Genomic DNA, 15,889 nt, shown 5'->3' with positions numbered 1-15,889 from the left:
TTCGGACTTGCCAATTTAGGCTCAGGAGAATGAACTCCCAAGGAAATCCAGCAATTCTACAAATGGAACAGCAGTGTTCTTGCAGCTCACTTTAACTACTTAATTTATCTCTACACTCACCTAAAGGATTATTAGGAACATCTGTTCAATTTCTCATTATTGCAATTATCTAATCAAACAATCACATGGCTTCAATGCATTTAGGTGTGTGGTCCTGGTCAAGACAATCTCCTGAACTTCAAACTGAATGTCAGAATGGGAAAGAAGGGTGATTTAAGCAGTTTTGAGCGTGGCATGGTTGTTGGTGTCAGATGGGTCGATCTGAGTATTTCACAATCTGCTCAGTTACTGGGATTTTCACACACAACCATATCTAGGGTTTACAAAGAATGGTGTGAAAAGAGAAAAACATCCAGTATGCGGCAGTCTTGTGGGCAAAAATGCCTTGTTGATGCTAGAGGTCAGGGGAGAATGGGCTGACTGATTCAAGCTGATAGAAGAGAAACTTTGACTGAAATAACCACTCGTTACAACCGAGGTATGCAGCAAAGCATTTGTGAAGCCACAACACACACAACCTTAAGGCGGATGGGCTACAACAGCAGAAGACCCCACCGGGTACCACTCATCTCCACTACAAATAGGAAAAAGTGGCTACAATTTGCACAAGCTCACCAAAATTGGACAGTGGAAGACTGTCCAAAAATTTTTTGCCTGTTGCCGAATTGCCTTTATTATTACTGTATTAATGGTAGTTGGGCTTAATTGTTATCTTATTCTGGTTAGTAAACTTGAATATCACTCAATAAGTGCCATAAATAATGAGGATAAAACTTTCACTTTAGAATAGGGGGTCAAATTGCTTTATTACACTATTTTTGCCATTTATAATAGCAAAATCAGCAGTAATTAAACATAACTACTATCTTATTGTTTAGTTAACTTAACAGAATGGCACAGAAATATAACTGCATCACTACACAAAAATAATATATGGCTTATTAAGTTGTAAATAATGGCTAATATGCCCTTTCTATTATGTTAAGTTAATCATTCATTACTATTGTGTCCATGCTTAACTAGTGCATAATTGTGAATAAGTTAATCATTAATTAATGCTTAACTAGTGCATTATTCTGGACCCTTAATATAAAGTGTTACCATGAAGGGTAACCTGACTGATATGTCACATGATAATGTGATTCTCTGTAAGGATGTTCAAAAAAGAGGAGGAATTGGTAAAAAAAAAATAAAAAAAAAATATATATATATATATATATATATATATATATATATATATATATATATATATATATATATATATATATATATATATATATATATATATATATATATATATATCTTTTTGCAGTGGTATCGATTTAGTATCGGTATAGATATATCAAAGTCATATTTTGGTATTGTGACAACGATAATCTCTATATGTATATTTTAGGCAACAACTAAACCAAATATGTTACATAGTACCACTCTCTACAAATTGATTTGCCAGGGAACAAATTATAGATTCATAAGACCAAAGATCACCCGTTAGATCTACACAAGACAAACTATATCTCATGTTTAATCAGAGATATCAGAGCCAGTGGAAAACATCAGAAGGACTGGCCGAGAAAAGGCTGCTCTCTGCGGGGTCAATAAGCGATGAGCGCTCGATGATCGCCTGGATCCCACAACTCCGAAAACATCATATCAATTTTTCAAACAGGCGCTATTTTTATAAATAAACCAACGATTTGAGCTTAAAACAACTATATTCTTTCCTGAAAAACTCTTAAAACTACATTCCGTGACAGAATAACAGTATTATTTTTCAGACACTATACGTTTGACACTATTGACGCTTGCTGGTTGGTGCAAGATGCATTCTGGGATACCTGGCTGCCTCATGTCCGCACAAGTCGCTTCCTGATGCATCCTCGATAAAGAACAAATCGAATTGAACTGTACTTGGCTAGATGTAAACTTTGAATTGGAACAGTACTTGGGCAGCGACTGGGGATGTTTTACAAGTCCACGAGAACACAAGTACAGACAAGAACGCATAATGAGAAACGGGCAGTGTGACTCGAGTGTGCGTGGGCTGTTGATGTGTGTGTGTATGTGTGTGTGAATATACACTTTGCTACTTCATTTGCACGCATCCCACACACTCATGCCAATGTCTGCAAACCGAATGGTTTAAAAATGAGCAGTAAAGGCCAAAAATATATGTACAGGTCATTTCTCAAACCTCTAACATTAGCATCTCCTAATGGACACAGAGGTCCAAGGACTCCATTACAACTCCACTGGGACTGTGCAAGTCATCTCAGAGGCATGTATAAGTACAGCAGGCGGGCCAACATAAATGTTGGGAGGATTCATGCCTCTCGCTGTTTATTATAGGCATCCATATCTGTAAGGTTCATCGTAAAAATGTGCTTCTACCTACATTTTTGCAAAAATCCAAAAACACACCAATGCATACACTTCACTACAGCTGAAATGAACACTATAGTGGCAGTAAAACACCACAACTTTTATTCCTTTTCACAAAAATTATGATTACAGTGGCAAAATATTGATTGATGACTTATTTCATGTGGTTCCTTGCACAATACTAAGATGTGACCGCAAAGCTCTTTTGCCATAGTGCCTAATTTGTAAACCATTACATTTTGACAAGTACATCCTATAATTAGCTCTATATGTACGGCTTTTCTGACGTAGTAAACAAAACGGTTAGGTTAAGGGATGGATTTAGTGTAGGTGGGAAATAGACCATTAACCTTTTTGGGTACCTTTTGCAAACAAAAAACAACATAATAGCATGTTGCGAAGTGTTGGGAAAATGCAAGAACCAATGTAATGTAATTGTGCACAAATGTCACAACAGGCACGGTTTTGCTAATCTGGCTATGCAGAGTGTATGATAGATCAAGGATCCTCAAATCTGGTCCACAAGATCCACTTTCCTGCAGAATTGAGCTCTAATCCTAATCAAACGCACCTGAACGTGGTAATGTAATGTCTTCAGGATCATTAGAAAATCACAGGTGGGTGTGTTTGATCAGGATTGGAGCTAAACTCTGCAGCGCATTGTCCCTCCAGGGCAAGATTTGATGAACCCTGTGATAGAGTATGGTCTCAGATGGAAAAACTGGTAATACATTAGAATACACAAGTACAACACCTTTGAAATGTTTCAGAGGGATTGCAGCGGATGATATCATCTGAAATAATAATTCACAAACAGAAAATACAGCAAAGTATTTACAATAATTCACAATACAGAAAAAACTCTGAATTTAACTTTGAATTAAAAAAAAAAAAAAATATATATATATATATATATATATATATATATATATATATATATATATATATATATATATATATATATATATATATAATGTAAATGCCATACCAGTAGAATGCAGTATGTATATGAATTGTCTATTTATAAATCTCAGTTTTGCCACTGTAATGCATAATTATCAGAATCATTAATATTTTAATCAATAATCATATTGGGCCCTATTTTAACAATCTGAGCGCATTGTCTAAAGTGCACGGTGCACGGTACAGATCCATTTTTGCTAGTTTAACGACGGGAAAAACGGTCAGCATGCCAGGCGCATGATCCAAAAGGGTTGTACCTTGTCTCTTAATGAGTCATGTGTATGTTTGGGAGTCTCAGCTAACATTCAATTAAAAAAACAGTTGCTCTTTATGCGACTGACAGTTCGCGACTGACAGGTGCTCAGATTTGCTATGACTCCATTATGTCATATTTGCTCTTTATAATAATCTTTTACATTGTAATCCTTTTTTTATATTTAAATTGTATTGTGTGCTGCTGTGCATACCTGTGTGTGTAATAAGCAAAGTGTGGACCCGCATGTAGGCACATATTACTAACACTTTAAATAACACAAAAAATATAGTGCTATTGACTTTAGACCAGGTTTCAGTTGGTCAATAGGGCGGTCGTTTTCAGTTGCCTCGAAATAGCAAAAATGCACCTGAACACACCTCGTTTTCAGACCAGCATGGCCATGGGCGCACAAATGGGTGAAAAATGCCTTTGCTATTTAAAAAAAAACTTTAAATAGGAGGATGTGAAAAGGATAACTGCGTCAGGCTGAAACTAGCAAAAAGCACTTATGTTGCACCTGGCACCACATTGGACATGGCATATGATAGGGCTCATTAATTTGCTCTCGTAATTATCATTTTTTGAAATTATATTTGGCTTAGCAAATATCTTTATTTTCAATGACACCACCCTGCATTTTGACCACAAAGGAAGAACCAACAGAAAACAATAATGCATTCATCTGAAATATGCAGTCTTCAGAAGATGTTTAATAGATCAGCTTGGATATGTGTTTTGTGTGTGCTATCAACTTTGCCATTGTTTTCATAAATATTTTAAAAATGAGGGCAAGTGTCTTTGTTCAGTTCATTAAATATGTTCTCTGCTTAATTGCTGAAAGCTGTATTTTCCAAGGTTTCCTATATTAAGGCTTTTCATTCTTATATTATTGCACTCTTTCTGTCTCCAATAGTCAAAGTGCATGTTAGTTGTATTTGTGCTGGTTAACAGGAATCCTCAGTCCCCTAATAACAATTTTCCAGTGAATTTCCCCCTCCCAAAAAAGTAGATAGGAAAGCCGAAGCTTCCTATCCCTCTAACTATCCCTCATCCTGTGGCATACACAGTGCACAGTTTTGTGAGTGGCAACTGCATTTAAATGTGGGAGTGATTCCCTCAAAAACCATAGCAACTATTAGAACTCAGAGTTTCAAAGAAACATGGTTGCCAACGGTTTAAACCTTTGATGTAGGCTATTTTGTGTTTTTTTTGTGTTAATGGTTTCCCTGAGATCCTAGGGCTGGTAGGAAGAAAAATGTTACATTCAAATTTGTGAATGAAGCAGGACACATACCTTTTTCAATATGATTTATTTTCACTGGACCAAGTGACGATAGATAGGAATATATAGCATGCTATTAGTTATGCCTTTAACAATGAATTATTGAGTTCTATAAACAGTGTGTGGATTAATTAAACTGAACTTTTCAGAAGTTAATTTGGTGGTGGAATACGTTTGTCACTGCAGTAGATAAACTGTGTAAAAGAATGGCATTAAAGGTTTTGTTCACCTAAAGATGAAAATTCTGTCATTAATTACTGTGGCGAGGTGAACGAGCGAGAGACATGGGAGGAGCGAGCGAGACCGGGGACGTGATTGCGAAAGAGCGTCACCTGCGAGTGACGCTCTTTCGAGTCCTCTCATGAGGGAGCTCAGAGGCATTTAAGGACGAGCGACACCAGTCAAGGACGAGAGAGGACCAGGCCTGGATTTGATGTTATGTTTTGTTTACGTTTTGTTGTGTGTGTGCGGGCAGTCGACCATGAGGGGCTGCCCGTGTTACTTTTGTTTTGTTTATTTATTTAATTAAAGTTGTTGAATGTTCGCCGGTTCCCGCCTCCTTCCTTCCCATCTAAAAAACGCATTACACCGATGCCAAAACCCGGGAGGAAGGAGAGACATGCTGTCGAAGAGCCCTCGCTGCTGATGGGGATTGCGGTGCTGAGGAGGTCGGGAAGCGCGGATGGATGAAGACCGCGAGGGCTGCCCGAGCCGGTGGTGCTAGAGCGAAGAAGGTGGGACGGAGAGCTCGCTGCCGTGACCTTGGGTCGAGGTGGGGTGGCGGCCGTCCGAGAGGGGGAAGAGGACTCGCCGCGCTTGCCGTGAGCCGGAGCCTGCTGCCATCCGCCAGTTAGGGGAGGAGCTGGAAGCGCAGGACTCACTGCCGGCTCCCTCAGTAGGAGGAGTCACCGCCGGCCGCCAGAGGGCGGAGGAGGATCGGGCCGTCCACCGGGTGTCCAGCACCATCACATTACACCGCATGGAAGAGCCTCTCGGCTGGTGAGGATCGAGCGGCAGTGTGTCCGGGAACCGGAACAGAATTTATTTATTTTTCTCCTCTCTGTACCCATGTACCCATTCTAGCCACAACTCTTCTTCTCTGTTTTTAGTATTTATGTGGCAGAATTACAGTGCCACATACTGGCCTGTCATGTATACCCACATTTCAGTTTCGTGTACGCAAATATTTCTAGAGACGAGAAAATTGGAGTAATTAATGACATAATTTTCTCTCTTTTTGTGAGGGGTGGAGGGGAACTAACCATTTATGCACTTAGGAAAATCACAAACACATTGGCCCTCATTTATCAGTCTTGCGTAGAAACGGGCGTATATGTTGGCGTAAGATTATGCTTACACTCCTCTCACCGCCTGATTTATGAAGCTGTGCGCAACTCTGCGATCCAGGTGTACGCAATACCTGCCCTTGATAAATGCCGCGGCTGAAAACGATCGTCATTAGAATAACACACCCATATATATTCAAGTCTCCACCTCCCCCATGCACTCATTTTACGCCACGGATACACGGAAGATGGCAAAGGAGCGAAACTTCTCTGACGTGGAGATCGGGCGCGTTCAATCATCTCACTAGTCCACTAGTCAGGGCACTGATCAGGACATAAGTCAGTGGGCTAACTCCCTGATCCGTGTCCTGACTACTGAACTAGTGAGATGATTGAGACGTGCCCATCAAGACGTGCGTGTTTCTTTATAATTGACAAATGTGTTATACTTTCATTTATCCTCGGGCTCTCATTTCATTCAATCAAGACCATCAAGACCATCAGGGAAGTGGAAAAAAGTGAAATTGTTTTATTTGAGAGTTTAAAGAGGGGGAATAAAGGCACCCACAAAAACAAAATGTGGACCTAACTTAAGAGTAGGCCTACTGTTAATAGTGTGGGGGTTCAGAAACGCACTCCAGCAGTTTAAATAGCTGTTTGGATGAGAAATTATCACAATGCATTATTTTACAGCACATGTTTTAAAAGAATTAGCATTTCATTTCGTTCGCACATGTAGGCTATTGGGGTGTACGATAGTGATGATGATGTGATGTGGAGTACCATTCATTCACATTAATAGTAGCATGACAAATTGTAAGATTTGTATTATTATTATGATTTTTAATATTAATTACGCTTATTGTTTTTTAGAAGAAGAATGTTGTTATTATTTATTTTATTATTATTATTATTTAAAAGAAGAAGAATGTCATTTTTATTATTTTGTCAGTCTGAATTATTTTGAGTCCCAGTCCGTGCGCAGCTGCAGGGCCTAACCCTGAACCGTCAGGTAAAGCACATAGGCTCGCAACGGGAGGAATACATGCCTACAAATCAAATGCTTTGGTAAAGTCACACAAATTAAACATTGAAGTCCATTGCACAAAAATAAACACTAAAGTTTATAATTACTATGTTGTTGTTGTTGTTTTTTACAGTGGGTCATAATATAGCATATCTTTGTCTGTTCGTTTTGTGGTGTTAGGAAGTGTTTTCCTGCGCATTTTCCCACTAACTCAAACGTGCGTACACCACCTCCTGAGCTGGCGTAGGATTTGAGCGCGCCGTACGCCAACGTCCATATTGATCAATCTCAAAGTCACCGTGGGTTTGGGTGTACGCAAGGTGTACGCTGGAAATCTGGTGTACGCACTTTTGATAAATGAGGGCCAATGTGTGCATTACTGGATTATTTTGCATATTGCATTTGGAGTGCTATGCCAAACTAACCAAATTAAACAGTGAAATAACGAAGAAAGAAAGACTATGAAAACATCAGCTAATGAATAAAAACTACTGCATTAAGGGAGGTTGCATCTCACGCTCCTTTGTGAGAGCAGGCAGTTTAAGCTCCAAATCATTATTGACATCTCAGACACCGTGAAAGACCTTGTGGGATTAATCTGGTGAGTTTCATTACACCTTCTTCATTTGTTTCTGTAGAAGGTTTTGCACATAATATAAAAATGAGAGCCCGAGGATAAATGAAAGTATAACACATTTGTCAATTATAAAGAAACACGCAGCAATTGATAAAAATCCAAAGAGGGGTTAAGTATTAATCTAAGATCAACTTCAGGCAATAGGCAATGATTTAAAGAACAATTCACAGGAATCTCCTGTATTATTGATGCTAAACTCCCAGTCAAACCAGCAGATGATTTCTTAATATGCTATTTGACTACATTATATTACTCTATACTGGGCACAAAAAAGGGTTACTTCCTCAAACTAAAGTGACTCACAGGTTCACCCTAAAATGTTCAACAAGGCTGCATTTATTGATTAAAGATACGGTAAAGCAATGTGAAAAGGTATTGCGTTTCTTAATATTTCTATTAAATTGGCATAAACGCAGCATATGATAAAGAGATCACTCTTCCATAGCATTACGACATCCCTCTGCTGCTCAATAAAATGAGCTTCAATGCTTTCCTTCGGCACAACCAGCACACAATGTGGGCTACTGTTACGATTTTGAGATGGCAACTGTGACCACTAAAAAGAACTCCATTGGCCGACTTGAATGGACTGGAATCTGTTCACGGAGCCAAAATCAACAGGGCATTCAGTCAAGAGAGCACAGCATCACTGCGCTAAGGTACTTGCACACTGCCCTGCATTTCAACCGCCCCTCCATGACAACACATTCATGCAGAAGATCAAACGTAACTGTGGATGATCGCAGATGATCACCAAAATAGAGGTCCAGGCACATTAGAGGCACTAGCAATAACCCCACGAAGGCAATTGTTTGTATACAATAAACATGTCTCAGAAACAATATATAAATGACAAGCGTTCCAAACATTTTGCCAGAGACAATATGAAAGTTCATCCCTGGTGTGTGAAGCAAATCAACATGCAATTAGAGGGTTTCATTTGATCTGTTAACACAAGTTATATTAGCTTGTGTATAATCTCCCCAGTGCCATATGGGAGGTCACACAGCATTGTCAAAATAAGGATGTTCTACAAGTGTGCTAGTGTTATTCCTCAGGCTGACATGGTGGCATGTGGGAAATAAAACACTTCAACAAACCAACCTGAAAGACACCCATTACACTGAAAGCAAAGCACTGTGGAAAACTGCACACAGACTGACAAAACAGTGAGTACTCTGTGATTGGAGACTTGTTGATAAAGGTCACAGTAATAGCAGAGCAAGAAGAATGACAAATAAAAACTCTGCAAAGATTGCGCTGTATCATCGTCAGTAGCTCACTTAGATTGTGACATATTTGACATATTTGAAAAAACCAACAGAATAGTGCGATTGAGGATATTTTCTAACGGAAATAATCATTGCCATCATCGCCATCATATTTGCCTTCAATCCCAGCATCATTAACCGCCATTAGCCCATTCAGAACAAGACATTCTCTTTCTCCTCGCTTTTCGAAATGATCTTTTGGAAAGCTCAGGCTTCAGAGCACTCATCCTCAACTGCAATTATGTGGAAAATTGTTATTGAGTCCAGCTCGACTCAATACCTCCACCTAGCTCTTCTTTCACAGAAGACATTAGACTGGGGGGAAGCTTCAGGTGGAATTCTTTGAAACATAATGTCACCTTTCATGCTGGCATTAAACAAATACACATACATTTTCAAGACATCTTCGGTTGCCGTAAGCACGCTCTGAACAAAAGCAGAAATCCTGGGGATGTGTGTCATTTCGACTTGGTGATGTCTTGTTGGGGAGTTATTCAAACCGCCAGACAACTTGCATGTAAATTTTTTAGCATGTACACTCAGACGTCAGGGAATGATGCAGTTCGAGAGTCAAGAGACAGAACAAGATGATTCACTCACCTTCCTGGACTGCCTGAAAGGGGTTGTTGGGTTCAATATATTTTATGGAGTGGGTGATTTTCTCGCTCTGCAAAATGTCATCGTTGAGGCTCAGGTCAGAGATCGCCAACTGAAACACCTCATCATCCCGTGCTGCGTTCTCCTCAAAAATGGCACCTGCGGGCATGTGCAGATAGTTATCTGAGTCTTAGTGGAGTGTACAAAGAAACTGTAGCAATTGCTAATTTGCATACCGAGGGCAGCTCGCTTGCTCGGCTCATCTTGCTCACAGGTCTATTGTTTTACAAACATTTATCCATTTGGCAGACGCTTTTATCCAAAGCCACTTAAAAGTGCATTCAAGGTACTTATTTTTTTATCAGTGTGTGTGTGTGTTCCCTGGGATCGAGCACACGACCTTGACATTTCTAGCGCTATGCTATACCAATTGAGTTATAGGAACCCTTCCTACTGAGAGCTCAGGGCTAAAAAAGTCTGGTGATTGTTTTCCTAAACATAAATAAGATACGGTATTTTTCTCAGAACCTTTTCCCCAGTTTCACACACAAGACTCAAGTTAGTCTCAGACTAAAATGCATGATTGAGCTGATCTGAAAGCAACTTGCACTGACATATCGTAAAATATGTCAGTGTCATTGTTTTCTCAATTCAGTAATGTTTTGTTGTTGTTGTTGTTGTTTTATTTGTTCTAAGACATATTTATAAAAGCTACTTAAATGCCCTAATTGAACTAAGGACTATTTCTGGCTTAGTCTAAACCCAGTCTGTGAAACCGGCTGTCTGGCTATCACCAGACCAAGCTCAATTTAAAATTGAACATTGGTCTGGTGAGTCTGCTCTGTATTTTCTACTGCACAAGAGGTGTGGTAAACGAGCATTATTCAAATGAGGTGGACTCTGTATGTTATTGGATAGTGCTTTAACCAATTAGGCCATGTGATCAATGGGCGACCCATCGCTTGTCCGTCCATCATCTGTTAAAGCTACCAATAGCGAGCCAGGTAGGTAAGTCAGTCTGTGATTGGTTCCCACAAAAGTGTAATAAAGCAGTAGAAATGAATGCACAGGTTTCTAGACTGAGTTGCAGGGTGAAATCAAATCGCCGACAGATCAGGCTGGGTTTACCCAGTCTATGAAACTGGGCCTTTATGTAAAAAAAATAAATAAATGAGCCAGGGCCGTAACCACCATAGACATTGATTAGAAATTATCAAATTGTCCTCACCAATATTTGAAATTATTGCCCAGCTTTGCTAAACAAAATTAAGCAGAGCTCTATATGTTGTTAGGATGACAACATTTTGACAAATTAAGTTATATTTTTAATCTGGTGTGCCTCAGTGGTCTAACAGCGCTTGTCAACGTCAAAATGATTGAGATGGCCAATCAAATCAAAGTTGTGTACTTACAAAGGGCTACTGTTCACAGAAGCAAAGCGTGAGTTTAACATTGAATGAGAGTGAGGTAAGATGTAAATAGCGATAATATGTCAACTGTTTTGCGAAAGAAATGTTAAACGACTGACAATAAAATCCAGTAATGCAAACGACGCAACTTTTTTCTCAAATATGGAAGTTTTGAATTGGAAAAAAATGCATTTGCGTGATTCATTTAGGTGAATCACGATTCATTCATTTATGTGATTCATTTAGATTAACCATGATTCATTCATTTATGTGATTCATTTAGATGATTTGTGCATATTTTAATTCAAATGAATGCAAAATGATTATTTCCCAAATCAAGCGCAGCGAAGTTCAGTCAGTCCACGTAGGCATAATGCCGCCGGCAACTGACTCTGTCAGCTGTCAAATCGTCCAATCACTACCCTTCTCCTATTAGACCTGGGACATATATACGTGGCATTTCTGCTTGAGAAGGACGCTTAAACTGCTCGCAACCCTCCCTCCCCACTGTAAGTATCAAAAAAATTAGTGTTCACTTTCTGGCTGCTGTTTCTTCTCTTTTTCTTTCAGATTACCAAGGATTTAAGTCCTAGCTGTTATGGACCTCACTGCAGAGAGACATTCATCCAACAGTAGTTGTCCAGGATTCAACACACATTTGCTTGTTACCACTGTCCAGTAGACACTACTAAGTGTCTTAAATCATCTGTATATCACTCAAGCTGATGGTTCCATAGGGGTTAATGCAAAGCTCTTTTATATGTTCTATTAATCATGGAGCAAGAACCCCATAAAGGAACCATACCGCCAAAGATAATTGTGTTCAATAAACTAAAGTATTGCCAAAGTGGTCCTGTCTGAACTCGAATTAGACCAAGATTTTCCTTCACTGTTCTGTTTCTTTATAAAATAATTGGTCCCCCTCGTTGACAAGGTTCAACCTTGTGACTAACAAATATCACTGTCAAAAATTTGCATTTGTTTCATTGCAGAGCTCAAGAGGACTGTTTAACATTATGTGTTGAACAATGTTGTTGAATTCTGCTGATTTAAATATGTTAATATCATGTTATATTATAAGTACTAGCCCCTTCAGAAAAAAATTAATTAAAAAATCTGGGCCCACTTTATATTAAATTTCTTTACCTATGTACTAACATCTAAATGTAATTAACTTATTGTGTACACTCCATGCATGTTTTACATTGTAATTATATTTTTTTTTAAAATCTGCATATAATCACACCTGTTATCAACTATAATTGTAATGTCATATACCCTGTAATTATGTCTACCCTAATCTCAGACGTCACGCCCACTGACCGTTGTCTGAACGTCTGATTCATAAAGCACGCAAAATGAGAAACACTTTGTGCGTTTCAAAGTCATTATCTATCATGAAAACAAAGCTGTCATGATGCCACACTCCCTCATGGAGGAATAAAGCTGTTGTGTTTACAACTGTGAAAATGAGAGCTTAACAGGATCAACTAAATGCTGGACTTCCAAAAGTATGTGAAGTTTGCGGCGCCATTGTTGCAGTAAAACCTGCACAATGTTCTGGAATGAATCTCTAAGAAGCACGCTGGTCTGTTGTCATAGGGACATCCTCCTTAAACATGGCGTGAAGTAATATGAACTCTCATTGACTGCTTTACAAATTGGTCAGACGTCCTCTTTGGGCTGTCCATGGCCAATTAAAGCAGCAATGGAGTCTGTCTGAAGGTCTGAGGGTCTGGCTATGTGAGACTACATCTACCCCTACCACATAAACTCCCCTCCCTGTATCCCACTCAACAGCAGAAAGTGTTTTAAAATACAACATGAAAACAATAAGTACCAAACAATTAATTGTTTTGACATAAGTACAACTTAAAGACACTTAATATAAAGTGGGACCAAATATACTTCCTGTTGAGCCCTGCTTACTAGTTGCATGTAGATCAATTCATAGTATGGCAGCTTAATCAATGTATGTTTAACCATGCTATCTGGAAATGTTTTTGAGAGACTGAGAGGTCTCATTTATGCGTGGCCAAAATGGACCCATCTTCTCTACCTGTGTTAGAGGAGCCCAATAGGATGGGCAGGTAGACAGCTAGAATTTGGTTGATGTATCACTGCAGTGTTCGTCTTATTTAGCAGAAATAGGGGTGTCGCATCTGTTCATTCCAGTTGCCAGTGAGAGCAGCCCTGATCTATACTGCTTGTACTAGCCTTCCAATTACCAGTTTTGGATGGGCATTGCCTCTGTAAATCACCACACCACCCTGAAAATCACTTCATGTCACCCTCTTCATTCAACGGACGGCCCTATTTTTCTTTTGCCCTCCGAAGCCGAATTTGGTCAGGATGTTAACGTGAGCGGATGTGACAAAGTGGAAGTATTGGGCACTGGAGAGGCTGGAATTTGTTATTTCACCTGTGCCGAGCACCTTTGAGTCCTGCCTATTACACAGCCACAGATACGGCCTGTCCTGCACTCAAGGGTAAGAGCTGGATAAAAAAATTGGAAGACCTCATCTTTAAAGGTGGTGAAAGAGGTAGATTTTTTCAGACCTTGACCCATGCAACTGGCAGTTAAACTGAAGTATCTGAGAACAAGATGTGGATATAATTATTTCCTTGTGCACAAAGATGCAACATCTCAAAAGATTATTTCACACTGCATATCGCACCACAGTTCTCAAATGCTTTCAATACACATCGTTTCAAAAATGTGAATTCAATGCCAGTGCATACTTAAAACTTATTTTTTTATCCTCCCCAAAGTCTTGGTCAAACAAAAGGGACAGAAAAGTACGTAACACAGATATAATTTGGCAAACCAGCATCACTCTCACAGATTAGTTAAAGGTATAGTTTGGGTAAATGTACATGGTTAAAGCTATAGTTTGGCTAAATCTACATGGTTAAAGCTATAGTTTGGCTAAATGTACATGGTTAAAGCTATAGTTTGGCTAAATCTACATGGTTAAAGCTATAGTTTGGCTAAATGTACATAGTTAAAGCTATAGTTTGGGTAAATGCATATGGTTAAAGCTATAGTTTGGGTAAATGCACATGGTTAAAGCTATAGTTTGGCTAAATGTACATGGTTAAAGCTATAGTTTGGGTAAATGCACATGGTTAAAGCTATAGTTTGGGTAAATCTACATGGTTAAAGCTATAGTTTGGGTAAATGTACAGTATATAAATAATAAATTCCCCACTGGGTTGTTATATTGTATATTTATGTATTTATACAGTATCTCTATTCTCTACTGGGTTGGTTATACTTTATCAATTTTGGCCCTCCAAAATAATACCATTGTTGATATAAAAGCTTTTACTTTAATAGGAAGTCATTTTGTTGAAGGGTTTGGGTTTTCTGTTTGGTTTTAATACAAATACATTATGCAGAATCTTCAGTGTGGTGGCTTAATTTCACTACACGGACAAAATAAATGAATAAAACTCTTAAATAAATGAATGGCCGATTTGGTTAATGTATGACATGCGTGTAAGCGATGCAAGGGTTTGGATGTGAGTTCTTCATGACAACTGAATAGAACCACAGCCGCCCTCCCCACCAGCCCCTCTTCCTCCTCTGTGCTTCTGTTGGAGAGCCAAAATCTTTCTTTCCTCACGTTTGGTGAGACAATCAGAATGCACAGGGTGTCCAGCGCGCGCAAAGGGGATTGGTTAAGATGACATTTACGGCCTGGGATAGCCAAGAATAAGCATTTGTCCTCTTGTCATTTATTTACTTCAGCATCCTTTATTAAGATTTCCCTCACGTTCCATACAAAGTTCAATCTTATAGATGGGAGGGGGAGAGCAACCCCCACACATTGGCTTACTTTGCCTTATGACGGACGCCTCCTGTTTTTCAAACTTACCTGAAATCTGCCATTTACACAATTATGCCTTCCTCGTGAACAAGCTGCTAAGACTGAAATTAGATTAGTCTTGTGCATGCATCTTTCAGTGCTATCGTCAATCTGAACAAGAGAGACGTTATGATCACAAGTGGTCTGCTCAATTGATATTCACCCCGATTAGCAGGGCACGTTTTCAATGCTTATTTACAATTGATATTTCGGAAAACCTCAGTCTGATTTGCGCATTCATTATCATTCATTTGCAACAAATAAAGGCTTTGAACGGCTCACTCCTTACCGATGTGAATGATGGAGTCGGCTCCCACCGAACTGCATTGCAATATCCCAAAAGAAAGGCATATTATCAGCAATTCCATCTCCGCGTCTATCCAAAGCTGCGCATCCACACGATCCTCAGATGTCCGTTAATTCCCAATGAATGAGAAAAGTACGTCAAAGGATCACAAATGCACCTGTGATTGACCAAAAAGTATGAAGGAAAGCGCTGGTGTGAGAAAAACTGTGAGGGAATACTGGGGGATCAGGAAGGAGAAAGGCAGGTCGCCTGTTGGAGGGTAACGGTCGCTTCAGGATCCGGCGCGTTCTCTCCGCAGGTCTCGCTCTCGCGCGGCGCTCGCGGAGTCTGAGACACATCACAAACTCCAAACTGCGGAGGAGGGACACCCCCGCGCGCGCGCGCGCTCGCTGGCTTATTCGCTCGTTCCAGAGAGCGAGCGCGCGCGCGGAGAGAGATGGAATTCGGCGCGAAGCCGGAGGAGACAACGCTAAACATACATGCAGCTGCCTTTAAGAGGACGATAACGTTTTTTGCGTTCCGTCTGTGTACTTTCATTTC

General features: G+C 39.6%; 1 protein-coding gene across 1 annotated transcript in view; it reads right to left on the bottom strand.

Annotated features, from left to right (window-relative positions):
• grid1b (glutamate receptor, ionotropic, delta 1b) overlaps positions 1-15,658 on the bottom strand; it is a 741,339-nt gene extending 725,681 nt beyond the window's left edge. The window contains 2 exon segments of the mRNA XM_067429947.1: positions 9,765-9,920; positions 15,332-15,658. Coding sequence (XP_067286048.1) covers positions 9,765-9,920; positions 15,332-15,410 — 235 coding nt within the window. The 5' untranslated portion in view covers positions 15,411-15,658.
• Positions 15,659-15,889: the final 231 nt, after the last annotated feature.

Source organism: Pseudorasbora parva, chromosome 21 (assembly GCF_024679245.1).
Source record: "Pseudorasbora parva isolate DD20220531a chromosome 21, ASM2467924v1, whole genome shotgun sequence".
Taxonomy (NCBI): Eukaryota; Metazoa; Chordata; class Actinopteri; order Cypriniformes; family Gobionidae; genus Pseudorasbora; species Pseudorasbora parva.
The sequence above is the reverse complement of the archived record's forward strand: the minus strand, read 5'-3'. Positions and strand labels throughout refer to the sequence as shown.